The 21,332-nt window shown below is 36.9% G+C and overlaps 2 protein-coding genes across 3 annotated transcripts in view; both read left to right on the top strand.

Annotated features, from left to right (window-relative positions):
- LOC108242120 (macrophage mannose receptor 1) overlaps nucleotides 1–4,128 on the top strand; it is a 9,672-nt gene extending 5,544 nt beyond the window's left edge. For both annotated transcript variants that reach the window (XM_025008190.2, XM_017426740.3), the window contains 3 exons: nucleotides 793–1,013; nucleotides 1,281–1,600; nucleotides 3,281–4,128. In XM_025008190.2, the coding sequence (XP_024863958.1) occupies nucleotides 793–1,013; nucleotides 1,281–1,600; nucleotides 3,281–3,472 (733 nt within the window). In that variant the 3' untranslated portion in view covers nucleotides 3,473–4,128. The remainder of the gene's footprint in view (nucleotides 1–792; nucleotides 1,014–1,280; nucleotides 1,601–3,280) is intronic.
- Nucleotides 4,129–8,374: 4,246 nt separating this feature from the next.
- LOC108242112 (macrophage mannose receptor 1-like) lies at nucleotides 8,375–15,891 on the top strand. Its single transcript, XM_037979919.1, has 5 exons — nucleotides 8,375–8,521; nucleotides 11,031–11,225; nucleotides 13,245–13,471; nucleotides 13,817–14,136; nucleotides 15,287–15,891. The coding sequence occupies exons 1-5, from the start codon at nucleotides 8,379–8,381 to the stop codon at nucleotides 15,479–15,481; spliced, it is 1,080 nt and encodes a 359-aa protein (XP_037835847.1). The 5' UTR covers nucleotides 8,375–8,378; the 3' UTR covers nucleotides 15,482–15,891.
- Nucleotides 15,892–21,332: the final 5,441 nt, after the last annotated feature.

Here is a 21,332-nt window from a genome sequence, read left to right as displayed (position 1 = left end):
TCCCTCCTTGTTACCTTGATTTTAGCCTCTAACCGTCTCTTCCATGGTGGGTATCGAATTTCATGGTTGCTCTTATAGCCAAGCATCTCCAAGATCACTGATGCTGAGTTGTACATCAGCTCATTGGTTTCCGTTATGGTGGTGGTGGGAATTGTTCTCAGTGCTGCATTCACATCTTCCATGAGACTTTCCGATGGTACTTCATTCAGCCGTTGTAATTGGCATCGGAGTTGTCTACTGCCCATCTGGGCTACGATTCTATCTCTCAGGTCAGTGGCTGTTTTGTTCAGCTTAGATGGTTCGTTCATTGGGGCTGCATACCCAACCTCTCTCTCTCTCTCTATATATATATATATATATACGCACACACATGGCAATATCTTAGCATTTTAGTGAAAAATATCCTGAGAGATGCAAAGGTACATTATCTTTTAAATTCCATTACTGGGGAGTTTGACTTTTAAGAAAGACCACTTTACTAATTCCTAGTGTGCTATTTTTATATCTAAACATATAAAGATCCCATGTCCCATTTGCTGTATTTTAGTGTTTATAGTGGTTTTTACTTTTTTTTGGCATTTGTTTCAATTTGAATTTTCTAATTTTTTCTTCTCCTTTACTTTTTTCTGCCATCTCGACCAAATAAAAATAGATATTTAAGTTAAAAAAACTTATATAAACTCAGATTGTTATAATGAAGATTTAGGTTTGTAATCCTAAAATAAATTTATTTTGTCCATGTGTTGCTATTTGTTACAAAACTATTTTCCCCCTTTTTATTCATCTTGAAAGGATTGATGTCGAAGACTGTGAAGACCTTCTCTTTTTCATCTGTGAGAAAAATGAAAATCAATCAACAGAGTACGAATTCATACCCGAGGCAAAGAATTGGTCTGATGCGTTTGTGGACTGTGAGCAAAAAGGTTATGATCTGGCAATTTTCAGTTACACAAAATGGAACCAGTTTTTCACTGTGCGAGACTTTCCTGTCTGGATTGGACTCCATAGAGATGGTAAGGACTAAAAGAAGTAACTTCTTATGTTTAAAAATAAGATTTTTTTTTAAACAAGATTTAGAGACTAAATATCTTTCAGATAAATTTTCCTTAGACAGCCACACTGTATGCAACATGACCTACATTTGCTGACTTTACTTTTAGTACAGTTAAACTTCTATTTATTTTTAAAGTGTACAATAGGATTAATGGTTAACTTTGTTTTGAATGGTGAGCAAACTGTTAGCTGATCTGTGTGCATAATTTTTCACATCTGTTCTTCAGGTGAATCATGGAACTGGAGCTCAGGCTTCTCAAGTTATATAAACTGGGAATTAGATGAGTCGAGTAATGACAGCGACTGTGTCTCCATCTCTTCTATGACAAAAAAGATGACTTCACAAAAATGTGAGGACCATTTTCCCTTTGTCTGCATCTCGGAGAATGTGTTTCTTTTCAAAGAGAATAAGACCTGGGAGGAGGCGCTGGAACGCTGCCGAGGTCTCACCTTATCCAGCAGTGACCGTCACTTTGACCTACTCAGTGTGGAGCCTGAAGACCATGAATTTGTGTGGAACAAGGTCATGGAGGCTGAAACTATGGAGGTGAGTTCAGTGAAAGAAATGTGTCTTCTTTGATAAATCTTTGGTACTTTGTTGACTGGTGCACTCTTTTTAGAAACAGAATCTGATTTATTCTCAGTCCACTTGGTTGTCATGAGTAGATTCATGAAGTGAAATAAATAATGTCTTCAGAGAATGGGTATCCTGAACTCACTTCATTTATTTTAGAATTCAAGATTCAAAAACTTTATTATTTGGAACAAAACAGTGAAATGTAAAATCACACACAAATTTTTTTTTAACAGTATTGTAATATTTGTAATTTCCTGCAAAGAATTGGTAAATATCCATCTATCTATTGATAATAAACATTGAATAAAGAAGGCACATCAGATAGCTAGGTAGAGGTAATGAACAATTTGATCTTAAATGTTTCCTCAAAATCGCTAGACATCAGTATGTGGACAACAGGTAACAAAGCCTCAACACACACACACCCTATTTGAACTATTTTTTTCCACATGGGCAGTTTCACTTCACTTCAAGCTCCACCAAAGGTCCCCATTGTGGGGGGCGCAACACTCAGGGCCCTAAACTAGTTTTCTATCGTTTATTTGGACATCCAGTTCATTTGGAGTGTGGACACTCCCTTGTGTTGTGCAGGGACCCCTTCTTGTTGCAGAAGGTGTCACACAGGTTGAGGAAAGTAAAGAGGGAGAGGGGCAGGCGATAGGTTTACATCTGACAGAGAGAATGGGTCAGGAGAGGCAGAACCTCAAGTGTCATCATAAAACACACAACAAGTCAACAAATAGTAGGTTTCCCTTGTAAAAGACTTAAATAAAGGTAATGATTATGTAAAAACAGTGAAATAAAGCTTATATTAACATTTATATTTAGTTTGTTTGTGCAGAGCTTTTTATGGTAAAAGTGATTTATTATACCAGAAATAAAAATATGGAAAACAAACTAAACATAAAACAATGTTAATATTTGCTTTTTCTTTACTAATATTTGTTACTATTTTTCATGATGACAGGTGGTGCTGTAGAGATGTAAATCTGTGGAGTTATATTTGTGCCACATAATTGAACATGGCAGTGAAACTTACATGTGCATACATTTTAATGTGAGCAAACAATAATGTGTCCTGTGCCCTCAACACGCTCTAGCTGGCAAAGTTTATGGCAGGCCATTTTACCACAGTAATGAACTCAAACTGTTGTAATTAGTGTTTCTCCTCGTCACAACACCATTTTCAGTCGTCAGAATTAAAATAAAAGATATCTGCAGTCAGGCTAACAAATAAAAAATGTAAACATCTACGATTCCAGTTGTACTAATAAATAAATATATTTTTGATACTTAACTGTTTTAAGAATTTATATATATAAATTACTGTATAAATACTGTATATACTGTATAAACAGTATAAATAAAACAAAGTATCATTTAATAGTCAGACTGGATATATTTAGAAGATGTCCATAATTCAACTCTTCCTTGTCAAAATAAATATTTCTAATATCATTGGGAGAGCAGCCATTAATCGATGCAGTTTGGGGAATAAATCTAGATGCATCAGCCTATTACGTCTTTGAATGACTGAAATCCAATTCATTTGATGATTAAATGAAGCCTCTGTAAGTGGTTTTATTTTTACAGGCATCTACTTAAAAACAAAGAAACAAACAAAACAACTTAAATCTTTGTTTTCTGCAGGTGTGGACCGGCCTGCATTTTCTGGTCGATGAATGGTTGTGGGTGAATGGGAAAGAAATGCTGTACCCTGACCTGCCCCTCTGTCCCATCCCAGGGCACTACTGTGGAGCCTTATCTAAGAACGATACGGGCAGTGTCGAGACCAGAGACTGTTTCGAGAGAAAAAATTTTCTGTGTTACAGTTACATATAACATTACTGGCATTAAGATGCTTGAGGGTCTCTGCAGTGAACATCTACTACCACAAAAAATGCTCACATGCAGCTAGAGATTTATCAATAGTGATTTGTAAGTGCTACATTTGAACTAGCTTTTGAGTATCAGTTATTTATAACTCAGGCTAAATCATCTATGTATACAATACCACTATTATGAAAATAAATCTTTATATAGGATTTACAAATGACCTTAATTAGGGTAATCAGTGGGTTGTGAAGAACATAATAATTTCTAAGACAGTTTTTTTTCTTTTTACATGAATGCAGACTTTGTATTTGTTGAGCTCTATTGTTAAATCTAAGGTTTTGCATATTGGTCAGTTATTTTTTTCCTGTTACTTCTTATTTATTGACTTGTTTTTTTTTTGAAGGAGTGCCTGACAAAAGTTTAATGTTTAAAATGAAATAAAAATAAATGAAATGAAATTGGATTTATTAGTCACACGACTTTCATATAGCACAGACGTCTTTTTAGAACGTGAACACTGAATTACATTTTGGAATGTTGTTGTCTATAGCTAGATAATACTCGAAAATATTTTGTTTTTTCACAACTAAAACAATCTTGAATTATTGGGATTGTTTTGTATTTTATGTGCCTTTTGTGTTTACCTGCCTTGAGACTATGGATAAGCCATTATAAACACATTTCTTTTGTTAAATTATTGCATTCTGTAAAAAAGTCCTAATTAAATAAATTAAACTAAACTAAAATTATAGTAGAATGGAGCAAGAGATGAACCAGTGCATTTGAGCCATTAATGAGGGCCTTGCCTTGGTCTGTCATAGTGAAAAAAGAGTGGATCAAGCCAAACTCAATTTAATGATCCACCTATGTTCTACCTTTACCTACAGCCATGAGGTATGGATTATGATCAGAAGAATACGATCCTGGATACAATCAAATGAATTTATCTCCCTCCATAGGTTGGTTTGCCTTTGCTTTATAAAGACAGGGTTCAGAGATCAGTCATCCGGGAAAATTCGGTGTGAAAACATTGTTCCTCCAGGCTGATTAGGATGCCTCCTGAGCGCCTCCCCTTCAAGTTGTTTTGGGCACATTCTTCCTGGAAGAAACCCTGGGAAAACACTGACCTAGAACCACTGGTGTTATTTCATATCCTTTCTAGGCTGGGGACACCTTGGGATCCCCCAGAATGAGCTGGAGTGTGTCACTGAGGAGAAGGATGTCTGACCTTCTCTGCTTGACTTGCTGCTTCTGCGACTCTACTTAGTCTAAGCAACTGAAGATAAATGTAAGGATCTGATACAATAAAATGAAATCAATATTTTTAGTAGACATGAACTGTTCTTTATCACTGTTGAAGGAAACTTGATAATTGTTTGAATTTGACTTTGATGAAAGTGTCAGAAACCTGCATTATGCTTTAGAATGAGATATTTAAATCTAAAGACTTACACAGAGCTTTGGGTAGTGACCGAAAGAACGAGCTCGCAAATACAAGCGGCTGAAATGAGTTTTCTCTGCAGGGTGTCTGGGCTCTCCTTAGAGATAGGGTGAGAAGCTCGGTCATCCGGGAGGGACTCAGAGTAGAGCCGCTGCTCCTCCACGTCGAGAGGAGCCAGTTGAGGTGGCTCGGGCATTTGATTAGAATGCCTCCTGGACGCCTCCTTGGTGAGGTGTTCCGGGCACGTCCCACCGGGAGGAGGCCCAGAAAAAGCCCCAGGACACGCTGGAGGGACTAATGCCCCTTTTACACGGGCTCTAATTTAGAAGTCCTGCTCTACTCCACTCTACTCTGCTCGACTCTATAAAGAATGCATCGCGTCTACACCGGCCAGTTTGGTCTGTAGCAGACCAAACTGCGCCGCCTTGTGTTGCGAGAGGCGGGGCCACAGCGGGGGGCTACGAAAACTTGGCGCAAGTTGTGTAAACAACGGAAGCACTATGGACAATGTTGACCCTGTGTTGTTGCTGTTTTTTAAACTTATGGGGATTCTCCTGAGACTTCAGGAAGAGAGGTGCAGTGAAAGAAATGCTCTGGATGCCGCGATTGTTGCACGGAGTAGGACAGCTGTTATCCACCGGAGATTTCAGGCTTTACAGCGCCTTCAGCTGGGGGACAGATGGCATAAACGTTGCAGAGTAAGCTAATGCTGTTGTTTATATTCCTACTGTTCGCTCTTTATGCTTGCATCTGGTCACACCCACGACCAATGAGTGAACAGGAGCTAAGCTTGCACCACCCACAAAACAGGGCCGGCCCGGCTGGCCCTACTCCAAAGCAGGGACCAAAGAAGCATGGCCGGCCTCAAAAAAATGCAGATGTAAACGCGCGCATAGCAAGCCGAGTAGAGTGGAGCCGGGACCTTTAGAGCCCGTGTAAAAGGGGCATATGTTTCTCGGCTGGCCTGGGAACGCCTTGGGATTCCCCCAGAGGAGCTGGCCCAAGTGGCTGGGGAGAGGGAAGTCTGGGTTTCCCTGCTTTGGCTGCTACCCCCGTGACCCGACCCCGGATAAGCGGAAGAAGATGGATGGATGGATGGATGGATGGACTTACACAGATGTACACAGACCAGCAGTTTCACTAAGAATGGGCATTACATCTTATTTGCCAAACCTATCTTCTCTGTCTCAGATTTACAAAGCAAATAGCGTTAATTATATAGTGACTCAAACATGCTCATCAAGTTCAGCAGTACAGAAATTTGCTCTATTTTTGCATCAGAGCAACAGGCCAGTTGTCCTCAGTCTGAATATGACTGGGGTGGGTCCTACAAAATAAGTACTTTCAGTTCTGTTTGTTAAACTCTGGATGTGACTCGCTGTTTGTTGAAAGGTTCTATAATCACAAGGTTTGATTTTCTTGATATTAAAAAGCAACAACACAATTTTACACACTTGTTGACATTCTATTTGTAGACTGATTCAACATATGATTCTTATCATTGGAAGAGAAGATTAATACTGTAGTTTGTGTCTTTCAACCTGACACACCAGCTTTGAATCCTCTTACCACCAGTAAGTTTACATTTTCCAAGAGCTGCTTTTTGGTGCTGGAAATCAGCTTGATTCTGGTCTGTTATTTTCTATACCCTACACCCATCCCTGGCTTCTCTGCTTGCCCATGGAAAGCTGGTGTTTTGGGGCTTCTTTGAGCCGAGCCAAGCTTCCAGAGCTAACAGTCACTTGGCAATCCCCAACGAGTTTAAATTAGCTGGTTGTTGTCTGCAAAATAACAAACTTGCAAAATCTACAATTACAAAATAAAAAAAGAATCACAAAAACCTAAGTCATTAGACCTTATTTGTGCCTCTAGCATTCATTTGACTTTCTGTGGTTGTCAAATGACTTTGTCCTCCTCGCAGATCAGGCGGAAAAACAAACTGAAGCAAGTATTTGCAATTTATTGAAACCAGGAATTACCCTGACAAACAACAGGTCACTAGGTGCATCCTGTTTATTAGTTACAGAGTTTTTGTTGTAGTAAAGAACAAAAGCTAAAAAAAAAGTTAATGAAGCTAAAGTAACTATTGAATTTCAAAAAATACTTTCGGTATAAGTGCACAAAAAGTATTTTAATATATAACAACAATTGTGACAACAAATATACGTATATTATAATTAGTTTTTTATTCCATTTTTTTCTTAACCTCAAAGTAGTGCTTTTCTTTTTTGCCTAGAAACACAGGGAGTAACAAAGGACTCACAGATGTCCAAGACTGAATTGATAATTAAAAACATCCTTACATTGCAACAAAAATTGGGTATCCAAGATGAAGAGCAACATTTTACCTTCAACTGTTTAATCTCTAATGTAGACATGTTTAATCATTATTACTGATGAAATGCTCTAATTTTAAATAGCACGTCACTTGAAACCCTAAATTTTTCATTTATTGTTTTAGAAGCTAAAAAGTGGTTTTATTTAGCTTGAGGTGGCAAGGTATAAGATAACACCTGACTATGTTCTGTCTGAATTCCACAGCCTCTGAGTTTTCACCAAATGACTCTTCATGGAAACCAGACTGACCTTGCTTCATGTCTCTTCCTCACCTTCCAACATTCCAATATCTTTGACAAAAGCTTGTCTTTAAGGCTCTCTGTATGTTGTGCATCATACATAAATAAACCTGTTTGAGTGATTTCATCTCACAGTGCCTGGAAATTGATTTCTTCCACAACAAGCTCCTGAAACAATTTTTACTTCAGTAAAAGAAACGGTTGTTACAGAGTGCCAATATGTTTCAGATTATTGACATTTTTCTCCTTTAACACAGTTTGACATTTCTACTCATCATTTAAACATTCATTCTTATAAACTGCACAACATAAAAGTGGTTTGCTGAAACTGATGCTGAGGAGGACAGTGATTCCTTAATCTGTCTGCTTTCTTACTCACATCAAATGTTTTTAGGTTTTATTTTAAGTTTGGCCTATAGATAAAACCTCCCTTTTATTTTCCAGCACTTAAATGGTCTCTGGAGAAGCAGCGATGAGAAAAGCTCGATGTTTGGATTTAGGTGTGTCTGCTAGTCAAATGATTTCTTTAATGTGAGGTAGAAAAGAACAAAAGATCTACCGTAGTTGGACTTTAGTGGCTTATTAGGCAACAGGAGCAGCACGAGTTTCTCACCAGAAGCTACCAGGAAAAAAAAAACAAATCAACACATCAGGACAGGTGAAGATTTGGACAAAATAGAATAATGCTTAGAATAATGAAAATGAATGACCATTTTATTTGGTTTGTAGCAAGTGAATGTTTTTATGGTCTTTCACTTGCAATGAACAATTTGCTCATCCACATCTAATAAACAGTTAAATAATCTTCTGTAAATAAATAGATTTTGTATTTATTCTTATAAGCCTGACATGTCTATTGTTTAAACTCACTTTTTTGTACAACAGACTTTTGAAGATGAAGAGCAGTCTTTCTGGACCCTTTCTCCACATCCTCTTCCTCAGCAGCAGTGCATTTGGACTGACATCAGTGGTGTCAAAAACATATATTCATATCAGAAGTGGTACTACATGGAAAAATGCACAAACCATCTGCAAGACGTGAGTATTGTTTTTTATTTATGCCTGATTAGTAATTATTACAAAATGATATTTCATTTTACTTAGTAAGGATTTAATGTGATATTAAAAAAGTGTCTAGATTTGATTTTTGTCAAAAATACATCACATCCGGAAAGTATTCGCACTACTTCACTTTTTCCACATATTACCTTACTCCAAAATGAATAAAATTAAATGTTTTCCCTTCAAAATTCTACACAGAATTCCTCATAATGACAAAGTGAAAAAAATGTATTTAAAGTTTTTTGCAAGTTTATTACCTCCACCAAGGAGGTTTTGTTTTGTTTGTCTTTCAGTAAAATTACTTAAAATCTGATGAACACTTTTTGATGAAATTTTCAGGAAAAGTTGGAGTTGTCACAAGACATAATTGATTAATTTTTGGTGGTGATCTGGATCCTGATCATCTGATTGTGATCTGATTGAATCACAATCTGGATCAGACTGTATGTGTTTTTAATGATGCTATGGCTTTGGCAGAGGTTTGCACTCTTTGAGTTCTTCTAGTTAAAAAAAAGTACATGTACACAGTTATTCACAGCCTTTGCCATGAAACTCAAAATTGAGCTCACATGCATCCTGTCATCATCCTTCAGATGTTTCTATAACTTAAGTGGAGTCCACTTGTGTTAAATTCAGTTGATTGGAAAACCACACACCTGTCTTTATATGTAAGTCCTATGAGGTCTTAACAGTGTATGTCAGAGCACAAACCAAGCCAAGAACCCAATGGTCGCTCAAACAGAGTTCCAACTTTGGCATGTGGTGAGAGAAAAGTCTTTCAGAAAGACAACCATTTCTGCAGCACTCTAACATATAGACTCGACTGGAGGTCCTAAACTTCTTCCATTTACAGATGATGTAACCCATTGTGCTCACTGGGACCTTTAATGCTGCAGAAATCCTTTTTTTTACCCTTTCCCAGATCCGTGCCTCAATACAAACCTCTTTCACAGGTTTACAGACATTTCATATGTATTCACTCCTCCAAAGATAACATTCTGTAGAGGCACCTGTTGAGATTTTATAGTGGCAAGTCTCATCAGGTATGTTTAATGAGCTTGATACATCTAGTCACTTGAATTTTTGTCAGTTCTTCATCACAAAACTGCTTCTGCTTCTTTAAGTTAAATGGGCACCACTTGTGTACAGCAATCCTAAAATCATACCAGAGTTTCTCATATGAAGATATTTAATAAACCACCAGAGTGTTGCTACAGCAGTGAGGTTAGGTTTGTTTTTCTGCTGGAAGGTGAACCTCTATCCTAGTCTCAAATTTCTGGAAGACTCAAACAGGTTATATTTTTTTCCGTCCACCGTTCCTTTAACTCTGAACATATGCTAATGAAAAACATCTTTGAAGCATAATGCTGCCACCACCATGCTTCTCTGTGAGAATAGTGTTTCAGCATAATGAGAGGTGTACGGTTTGCCTCAGACATGTTGTTGTAGGCCTAAAAATTCAGTTTTTGTCTCATCTGACCACAGCACCTTCTTCCAAATCTTTGGAAAGTCTCCAGTTTGCCTTGTGTCAATTCCCAAATGATATGCTTTATTTTTTTCCTTTAAGCAATGGAGTTCTGGATAGATGACATCCAAAATGCTCATCTGAGCTTTTTGGTACAGTAACTTTTTAGACTAATTTCGAAAAAGTAAAAACTATGCATCTTGGAGAGGTTCTAACATCTCTACAAAACAGCTGCCCAGCTCCATCGGGGTTCTCTTTGGCCTCCTGGATGTTTCTCTGAATAATGTCCTTCTTACTTGATTCATGACTTTCACTGGATGACCCTTCCTTGATAGGTTTTCTATGATGGCATAATCTTTCTATTTTCTAATGATGGATTTAATGGTATTCTGTGGATTGTTTAGGGTTTGGCATATTTTGATCTTCCAACCCTGAACTGTACTTCTCCACAACTTTGTCTCTGACCTGTGTGGAGTTTGTTGGTTTTCATTCTGTCTCTTGCTTGGTGGTTGGTGGTAGCTCTTACTACTTAGAGGGGTTAAACTAGTGATGTTTTTATCGACTGTCAAAACAGGTTGATCTATACTGAGCTCATGTGACATTTAGACTGCCCATATTTTTTTTTTTAAACTACTATGTGGTTTTCTTTTTCAAGGTAACTGTTGGGATTTCAAAACAAAAAGGGTAAATACATTGCCAGCACCACTTTTCGTTTTTTAGGCTTATTCAAAACATTTTTTTGCTGGTAATAATTCAATAATAATGTAATTTCTTTGGTGAATTGTTCCTATACTAAAAGTACAACGGAAATTAAATTCTAGGTTTTTAGGCAACAAATTTTATTAAAAAAATTAAAGAAAATAGTTTTGCAACCTATACTGCAAGTTATTATGCATTCTAAACAATGTCAGGGAAAGCTAATAAATGAGCAAAATCTCAAACCACATAACCACTTGCATGCTGATAAATAATTTTGCAAATGTAATGTTTGATTGTTTTTGGTTTTTTTTGTCTTATCAGCTACTACACTGACTTGGCCACCTTTTATACCGAGTCAGATTTGAACCAAATAAAGTTGTACCAATATAACGCCTGGATTGGTCTGCACAGACAAAGAAGTGAAGGGAATGACTGGATCTGGACTAATGGAAATCTTGCCGACTTTAGTGACGAGGACTACAGTAGAGACTGTGGCACAGTCGGCTTTGATAAAAAGTAATGTAAGACTGTTCTTAAGCTTTTTTATAATTAAATGTTCTTGGCATGTCAAAGAGGTTTAAAATCAAATTAATGTAGAGTTTACTTTTAAAAGATATCTTTACATACTATGTGCCGTTTTTTTTTATTTATTTAAGCCATTAAGATTGGCTGACTGATTCTGAACAACACAAAGGAAGTGTAAAAATGGATAAATAAATGGATGGATGAAATTTTTTCTCCTCAGGAAACAGAATTTTTTACACTGTCTGTGATCAAATGGAATAAAAAGAAATCACTAAAGAGAGAGTTCAGAAAAAGGTTGTGGTACTTTAATCATATCATGGTTTGACCAAAGCATTTTTCTATTGTACAAGTAAAATGTCTCATGAACCATTAGCAGATTTTAAAGGAACACACATAAAGTCATGGATGTACAATGCCCATGAAAAGTATTTCTGCTTTTATTTCTGCTTTTATTGCTGTCATAATTCAATCGTGGTCAATATAAATCTGCCTTCTTTACAAAAAAAAAAAAAAAAAACCTTCTTCAGACCTCAAAATGAGTTCAATTTTTTTACAGAGTAATACTAACAAATAAAAATATGAAATGTAAAATAGTGATTGCATAAATATTCACCCCTTTTAAAGTGTCTGTCCTAATTCAAGACAGAGAAAAGATTTTGAAAATTATAAGTCAGGGGATGATACAAAAGGATTTCCAAGGCCCTGAACATCTCCAGGAGTTCTGTTGGGGCATGTGTAAATCTACCAAGAGCAGACTGTCCTCACAGACTGAGTGACCACCAAGATACCTATGAGCACTCTGAAGGAGTTAAAGCTTCAGCAGGTGAGATGGGAGAGACTGAGCTCCAACAACTGTTTCCCAGGTTCTTCACCAGTCTGAGATTTATGAGTGGCAAACATAAAAACTGTTGAGGACAAATTCGATTAAATAAGTTAATTTAAAAAAAATTGACTCACTTGGTTAACTCTAGTCAATATTTAATGAGTTTTCCTGACACTTTTTATAGGCATTGTACATCTACAACTTAACATTTAGTGTCAACCAAATTCAAGATGGCCACCACTACTAAATAAATGGCTTAGATGTATTTGTAGTTGAGAGTCAATCCTGACTTATACTTAATTGTTATCTAACCGCAGACTGATCTGTTTCTAAAACTTTGCTATTAACTTTTGGAATCAACTTTGTCTGTTAACAAAACATCTCATGAACAACGAGACTCTCCGAAAGTTATCATTGAATTTACACTAGAGGTGTAAAACATCACATGATTTTTTGTTAGTTTAAAAACTCTCTTGGAGCAATATCAAGTTGCAATCAGTTTGACTTTGCTTAGTGAAATTAGCACTGAAGATGTCCCCACCACAGAAATTTACATAACTATGGACAGTTTTTTTTTAAAATTCATACATTTGAAAACCTCATTAAAATGTGGGGAAACGAGCCGCACATCTTCCTTTGCGAGACCTTAGGAAATTAAATGGAGGCACAAAATCCTAATTTGCTTTTGCAAAAGAAGCATAGTCCATTGGTGAATTCAAATGCATTATTCAAGAAAAATACAGTTTTTTTTTTATCCCAGTTTTTTGATATCATGTTAACTCTTTTTCGATAGCTGAAACTAGATGCAAGTAGATGAATCAATGATTTTATTTATTTATTATTATTTCATCTTTCTGGGTTGTTGAGGCTCAAGGTAAACTAGTTTTTCACTAATAAAAAAAATCAGGCAACAAAGCAGCTTGCCTTATTCAAAACAAGTCAGATTTCTCAAGATGATATAAATGAATCTCTTGTCTAAAGTTTTATTATATCAAGTTAACAAACTGATTAATTTGAGAGCTGAAAATAGTAACGAAAAATGAACAACAGCAGTTAAAGCCATTTCAAGTCTCAGTGGATGGGCATAAATGTTAAACACGATTGAGAAATCCAATCAATTGAAACTGTTCTTTGAATTTGAATGAGACAATTTACTGCATACATTTTTTTCCTTTATCTACTAATAGGTTTTATGCCAGACCATGTGGAAATCTACTATTCTTCATCTGTCAGAAGACCACCGACGCCCAAGACAGTCCTGAGTACTATTTCATACCTGAGACAAAGACCTGGTCCCAGGCTCAGACGTACTGCCAGGATAACTATGATGACCTGGGAAATTTGGATAGCTACGATGAGAATGCATATTCAGTTAGCCAGGATTTTCCTGTCTGGATTGGATTGTACAAGGATGGTAAGGCTTTTCAGAATGGATTCTGAGGTTCATGTGTACGTAATCAAAACTTTTTAACATTTTAAATGTTTTACAGAAATCTGCTGTGGACAGTCCTGTGACTGTAAACAAGTGTAAATCATGATCTGCATGTTGGCTTTTTTTAGTAAAAATGTTTTTAAATAAATGCTATTAAATTTGATAAAGAAAGCAGATCAATTTTTGTTTTGTTTCTAGCATTGCTTTTCTTTTTTTTAAACACATGTTAACCTCTGTTTAGCTTTTTAATGTAACTGACCTTCCAACAAAGGGTCAGCAAACTGTCAGCTCGTCTGTTTGCACACATTTTCTCCCCCTGTCCAGCAGGTGGATCATGGAACTGGAGCACAAGCTTGTCAGAATATGTAAACTGGAACACTGGTGAGCCGAGTAACAACGGTGACTGTGCCTCCGTCACCTCAGTGACAAAAAGGATGGCTGTCCAAAACTGCAAAAATAATTTTTCATTCGTCTGCATGTCAGAAAGTGTGTTTTTGGTAAAAGAGAACAAAACCTGGGATGAAGCGTTGGACCACTGTCGAGGTCTGCCTTCCACCAGAAATCTTTACTTTGATCTTCTTAGCGTGCAGCCCGGAAATGAACATGACTATGTGATGAACAAGGTCAAGGCGGCTGACACGGAGGAGGTGGGTTTATTGGAAAAATCCAAACTTATCCAATTTTATTTTTTGCAAAACAACTGCTAACCCTGGAGAAAAATCTGAACTACATATGGCACCAGAGAGAAAAAGAAAGTCATCACTGTGGTCCTTTCAGAAACAAATCAAATCCCTCCATATTTACACAATATCAGTACACATTGTTTCCGTTTGTAGGTCTACGGTGGTAAAACAAGCTGTTAAATGCCCTTAGAGCAGAATTATGCGATTGATCACGAACCAGCACAAACAAGACCCTGGGTCTCGCTGAAGCTTTGCACCTTTGTTCAAGATATTGAGCAACAAGTTTGCCCTTTGCCAGGGTTTGGGCCCCCACAAGTGTAGAAAAAAAGCATGGAAACATTAACCTGCATATGATTGTCCACTTTTCTGAAATCCCTGCCAAATGACCCTTGTTGGCGCTAGCTTCCATAGCTAATTCATCTCTGTGTGGAGCTAACGCGGTCGCGTGAGCTGCAGCGCATGTGCACATGTGTTGAGTTTTGTGCCCTGCAGTAGAGTAGCACTCGTGGTCACTGAAATGCACACCCATGGGACAATCAATGCGCATGTGGAGCGTAATACACGCTCATGGTGGACATTTGGTGTAAATTTGACACCATAGCATAGACATTGGGATTCTCCCCAGTGAGAGAGAAGGCTACCGCTCTGCAGCTTTATCGTCTCTTGATAGTGCACTGGGAGGGGTGCCATCTGGGGATTAAATCAATCTCCTGTAAGAATTCTATGCCCATGTGGACAATGACAAAGTCATCTGAAGGGGTGCGACAGTCTGGATCTGCCTCCCTGATCTAAATCAAGTGGTGTTTTGCTGTTTGATTGCTGTGTTAAGTATAGGTTTAAGCATGAGTGTAAAGCATTATTGTTAAATAGTTTGTTTGATGCACTTCTCACAAGTTTCTCTCTTACACAACTGAACACTTGTGATTAAATAAAAGCCTAAATAAATGTTAGTTAGACTAATTATGAGAAATGGCTGTTCCATGGCAGAAATGCTTGCTTTTATTGCTGAAAGCTTATTACCTTTGCAATTTATATAAAAGCTCATGTACATGGGAACAAAACTCAAGGATCTTTAAACAACCTTTATAAATCTAACCCTTGTTGTTTTCTGTAGGTGTGGGTCGGCCTGCGTTTCCTGGCTGATGAATGGATGTGGGTGAATGGGGCAGAAATGTTGTACGCTGATCTGCCCCTCTGCCCCATCCAGGGGAACCACTGTGGAGTCATCTCCAAGAAGGACACTGGGAGTGTGAAGGCCAGAAACTGTTCACAGAAGAAAAACTTTCTGTGTTACAGTTACAAGTCCTAATAGCACAATATCTGGCATAAAGATGTGTGATCTTCTCTGCAACAAACGGCAACTACCCCCAGTAATGCTAACTTACGATCAGAGATTTGTTACACTTAGACAATAAATTTAAATTACCTGAAGGGCTTTAGGACATCATTTTTTTCTAACAGAAACTAACAACTATATTCTATATTCTTGGTTTGGATTTTAATTTCTGTGTTCTGTGTTTAAATATATTATTTATTTAAAAATTGAAGTGTGAACTAACTAAAGTGATCCAATGACAGAAATGCAATGTAGCGTTTATAAATTTTAATAACTGTGTAATGGGGAATAAGAAGCAATATCAGGATTTGTACCAGTAAAGGAAATTCTTAAATTCCTGAATATTTTTGTGGTGCTTTCTAGGTTTGAAAAATGCTTGATTTTGAATAAAGTGTTTGAAACTGTAGCTGCGTTGCTTAATAACTGACTGCTTCCCGATTTAATAGTTAGCCTTAAAAAATGCATTTATGAAGACAACTGAGTGAGCCTTGCTGCTCCTCTGAATATACGAGTTGTGTTATTTATGGTTTGAAATTGTACAATCTTTGTTTTTTTTAAAAAAGATGCCTTTTCTTACATCTTATACCTCTCACCATTTAAAACAACAGTGGTTGAAATTTAAGTCATTTGTCTGAAGACTGTTTATTATTAGTGCAGAGATTTTATTTATAATTTAAATCATACATCAAAGTAAGTGACAGATTTTGAAACTCTTTTTCCTTTTCTCCCTTTTTAAATATTGAACTTTCTAATTTCTTTTTTGTATTAGAACAAATAAAATCAATTGTAATATTTAAGTGGAATATATAATATTTATTTACGTGGTACAAAAAAACTATGGTCTTTTTACTGTAAGAGGATTTTGTCTCCACTTGATGTCTTGAAGAGACAAGTAAATCAGTGGTGTTGAGCTGCAGTCACCAACTTCACCACCAGGTGTCACTAAATCCAATGTTTGAACCATCCATTCATCTTCTTTACCTGCTTTGCCTGTCTGGGTATTGGGGGGCTCGTTCCTATCTCCAGCAGTCACTGTGCGAGACGGAGGACACCCTGGACAGGTTGCAAGTCCATCACAAGTACACAGAAACAAACAAGACAGACATCCATTCACACTCTCACACACATCTAGGGAAAGTTAAAGTTACCAATTAATTTAACATGCATGTTTTTGGTCTGTGGGAGGAAACCGGAGTACCCAGAGTAAACCCACACATGCACAGGGACAACATGTAAACTCCACACATAGAAAGACCCAAGAAGGCGATCTTGTGACCTTTTTGCTTTGAGGCGACAGCTCTAACCACTGCACCATTGTGCAATCCTTGAACCACTCAAGCAAAAAAAAAAAATGTATACATTGTCTTTTTGTAATTTTTTCATGGCATTTATTAACATGTGTATATTTGTCAGTGTTTGATGTCTGATATACTTGATTTAATAATTATTGTTCCATTTAAAAGTTGTGATTTTTTTTTATTTGTGTGGCTGAGCTTAAGTTGCTGCAGATGCAGAGAAACAGAGATTTCATGTAGGAGTTTGACACATTGGTGCTAAATGTTGGCAGGCTGACAAACACACTCCAAAACTAATAACTTACTTAATTTGCAGACCTTAATCAGACGTGTACAAGTTTTTTCTTTTAAGCTCAAGAGGCAGTGAAAACCCCTGGAGTTCATTTCAACCTCGATTTGTTTTTTAAATTCTCATATTAAACAAATCTTTATAAAGTGCAGCCTTTATTCCAGTATTATTAACAGTATCACCTTTCTACAAAGAGAAATCTGACTGTCTCTGGTGTTAACATTTCTACATTGGCCTCCTGTAAATTTAAAGTTACTTTTGAATCCCTATAAAACTTTTTATGTCAAGTAAAATTTATTTTATTGTTACCAAAATTTATATGGTATTTTTTCTTGCTATTTGTTTTACTGAATTAATAAACAAGAAAATGTGTAAAAAGTTAAAAGTTTTGTCTCTTGCCACTATTTTATCTACTATTAAGCTTCAAAGGTTGTTAAAGACCAAGTTGATTGAATTTGTTGCCTTTAAACACGCACACATCATGTTCACTAAAGCTGAAAGTGGTACAAAGAAGCTGCTGGCACTACTGTGAAATGTCTAATATGTAATTTTGGAAACAGATAACAGCTGAATAGACTCAAACGAACACAGGTCTGCACTGAATTAAAATCTGGATGCAGGATAAAAGAGTTAGCTGTGATTGAATTCTGTGTTTCTGTTGTTTAATAGTTAATGTCTCACTGTGTTCAACAAAGCTGGCTACATTTCCAGGCGTGGATATTTTTCAGATGTGTCACAGGTTCCTTGATAATGAGTGATGGAAACCTTCCAGAGAGGCACCAGGAACTGGATGATTACAAAGAGGTGGGAAGCTCACTTTTCAGTTTTTCTGTGAATCTGCTCAAACTGATTTATTTTGTGATTTTGAATTTTTATTTCTCTAAAAGCTTGTCTTGACATGAACAAAAGAAATAGATGAATTTTATTTTAAAAGTTATAACCTCAAAATTAACAGCAGCCAGCCTTTGAAACAAAGTTTCTTTGCTGCCTGTTGACACAGTCACGTGATCATTTATTGAAAAGACATTTCAGGGTTGAAGACAACGTAAAGACCCTTCTAAGCAACAGATTCAGGTGAAAATTAGGGACATTAAAACAGGACTGTTAGCTTTTCAAAACTTAAGACGTTATCACTAAAACTTGGACTTCCTTGGAACAAACATTTTGCCAACTGCATTAGAGAACTGAATCCTAAACAACTCAGTGTTTCGTATTTATCTGTACATGCTGGTTTGTTAATACACGAGAGACTGGGTTTCTGTTGCACATTTCTTTATGCTGTAGAAGGTATCACAAACTGCACACAATACACTTAAAATGACCTGACAGCTGTAAACAGCTGGTAAATGAAGAGCTGATTGTTTTGTGTGGTTGGCTGATTGACAGAAAAACTTTCCTCACAGTTTATTGTTTAGGATTAAATATATATGTTTAGTGTTTTGCAAAATTTCTCAATAATTTCTGGCATTTATTTGTTATTTTTGATGTTCTTACCTACCCAGTGCATATCTAAGACCTTTGGTGTAATGATATTAATTTAGATCAGTCGTAATTCTGGTTTGTGAAGCCCAAAACATTTTCAACTCTTTCTTTACATTTTCTAAAGTTAAAAAAAAGTAGAAACCACTGACTGGGTTATTTATTTAATTTGTATTTTTAGGATGTGGATTTCCATCTGCAGGACAAGAAAGACACATCTGAAGGTTGATAGAGTCAGCCTGTAAGGAATTTGGCAAAGTTGTTGTGTTAATGATGTACTGTGAAGCTGCAGGAAGCACATGCTTTATTTTCCTTTTGTGCTCCTTTGAAACAGCTCGTTTCCTGTGAGGAAACATTAACATGACCTTTTACAACAAACATGTTGTTAATAGGTCATGCAATGTGCAGATGAAATAAAGAGTCATAGGTTGCATTTTTGCTTTTCTAGAAACTGAAAATAAATGTTTACTTCAATTGAATTCTTCCACAGAGTTCACTGTGTACACACTTTACAGGTCTTATATTTCTTCATTTCATATTTCTGGAACATATAAACAAACAAGTTTGAGGCCATGTGCACATGTAGCCTTTACCAGTCAACAATGGAAAGGTGGAGAGGGAAATTATCAAAAATACCATTTCTCATGTGCAAAACAAGTATCACTCTGTATGTGTTGCACATATATCACATGCAACTTCTAAGTTTTGTGAAGTTCATGTGTTTGCTCTGTAAAGGGTTGATTTCAAAAAGAAACTGTTCTTTATCTTAGACTAATAATCATCGCCTAAACTTCTGTTAAGTCAATAAATTGTAATTTCACATACAACCCACATTCCAAAAAAGTTGGAATGGTGTATAAAATGGAAATTAAAAAAGACAAAATACAATGATTTGCAAATCTCCTAAACCTAAATTTAATCGTGATGGAACATACTAAACATACAAAATGCTTAAATTAAGAAATAGTACCTTTTTTAAAAATAATATGGTAATTTTGAATTTTAAAGCAGCCCCACATCTCAAAAAAGTTGGGACAGGGGCAGCAAAAGGATGTAAAAATAAATGGTACGACTGAGAAATACCTGGAGGAATATTTTGCAACTAATTAGATTAACTGGCAACAGGTCAGTAAGAGGACTAAATACAAAAAGAGCAGTTTGGAGGCTGAATCTTTCAGAAGTAAAGATGGGCAGAGGTTCACCAGTCTTCAAAAAACTGTCTGAAAACTTTGGAACAATTTCTGAGAAATGTTCCTCAACAGCAAATTGTAAAGACTTGGAATATCCCATTATCTACAGTTCATAATATCATCAAAAGATTCCATAAATTTGGAGAAATCTCTGAGCTCAAAGCACAAGGCTGAAACTCTATACTGGACACCTCTGATCTTTGGGCACTTAAGGACCACTGCATTAAAAACAGATCTGATTATGTTTTGGACATCACTGAATGGGCTCAAAAACACTTCAGCAAATCACTGTCAGTAAACACAGTTTATTGTGCTATCCACTAATGCTGCTTAAAGCTCTATTAGACAAAGAAGAAGTCAGATGTAAACATCGTCCAGAAACTTAGCCATCTTCTCTGGACCAAAGCTCATTTAAAAAGGACTGAGGCAAAGTGGAAAACTGTTCTATGGTCAGACAAATCAAAATTTGAAGTTCTTTTTGAAGACCACTGGTGATAATGTCCTCCACACTAAAAAGCAGAGAGACCATCCATCCAGTTATCAGCATGCAGTTTGGACGCCTGCCTCTCTGATGGTATGGGGGTGCATTACTGCCTATTACATAAGCAACTTACACATTTGGAAAGGCACCAACCATGTAGAAATGCATATAGAGAATAAAAAACACTATGCTCTCATCCAGATAATGTCTTCTTCGGGGAAGTCCTTGCATATGTCGGCAAGACAATGCTAAACCACATCCTGCATCCATTCCAACAACACGGCTTCATAGTAGGTCAGACCAACTAGGTCAGGGGCGTCCAATCCTGGTCATCGACGGCCACTATCCTGCATGTTTTACTTGATTCCCTGCTCCAACACATCTGATTCAGTGGTTAAATCACCTCTTCATGTTCTGCAGAAGCCTGTTAATCACCCATTGATTCAAATTAGGTGTGTTGGAGCAGAGAAACAAACAAAACATGTAGGATAGTGGCCCTCCAGGCCCAGGATTAGACACCCCTGTACTAGGTCTAGGTGCTGAACTGATCTGCCTGCAGTCCAGAAGTCCAGAACACTCACCAATTAAAAAACATTTGGCACATCATCAAATGAAAAATATGGTAAAAAAGCCATAGGACTGTTGAACAGTTAGAATCCTCAATCAGACAAGGATGGGACAACATTCCCTCTAAAACCTCCAGCAGCTGTTCTCCCCAGGTCTTAGATGTTTACAGACTGTCGTTAGAAGAAGAGGGGATGCTTCACAGAGGGAAACATGGCTCTGTCTCTAATTATTCGGGATGTGTTGCTGCCATTAAATTTATCCATCCATCCATTTTCTTTACCCGCTTCTCCTTTCCAGGTCGTGTGGAGCTGGTGCCTATCTCTAGCAGTCACTGTACAAGAGGCAAGGGACATCCTGGACAGATCCATCACAGGGATACACCAAGACAAACAACCATTCATACCTAAGGACAATTTTAAAGCTACCAATTAACCTAATTTGCCTGTTTTTGTTCTGTTGAAAGAAACCAGAGTAAACCCACGTGAGGACAGGGAGAATATGCAAACTCCACCTAGAAAGGCCC

This window comes from Kryptolebias marmoratus, linkage group LG15, assembly GCF_001649575.2.
Source record: "Kryptolebias marmoratus isolate JLee-2015 linkage group LG15, ASM164957v2, whole genome shotgun sequence".
NCBI classification, from domain to species: domain Eukaryota; kingdom Metazoa; phylum Chordata; class Actinopteri; order Cyprinodontiformes; family Rivulidae; genus Kryptolebias; species Kryptolebias marmoratus.
This window is presented reverse-complemented; position numbering and strand designations above follow the sequence as displayed.

What these genes read in the sequence shown, in the direction of transcription:
- LOC108242112 (XM_037979919.1), top strand. Translation starts at nt 8,379, where the DNA reads ATGAAGAGCAGTCTTTCTGGACCCTTTCTCCACATCCTCTTCCTCAGC. An exon ending in ACAGTCGGCTTTGATAAAAA is followed by an intron (nt 11,226 to 13,244) that starts GTAATGTAAGAC and finishes ATCTACTAATAG; the next exon opens with GTTTTATGCCAGACCATGTG. An exon ending in AGGCGGCTGACACGGAGGAG is followed by an intron (nt 14,137 to 15,286) that starts GTGGGTTTATTG and finishes TGTTTTCTGTAG; the next exon opens with GTGTGGGTCGGCCTGCGTTT.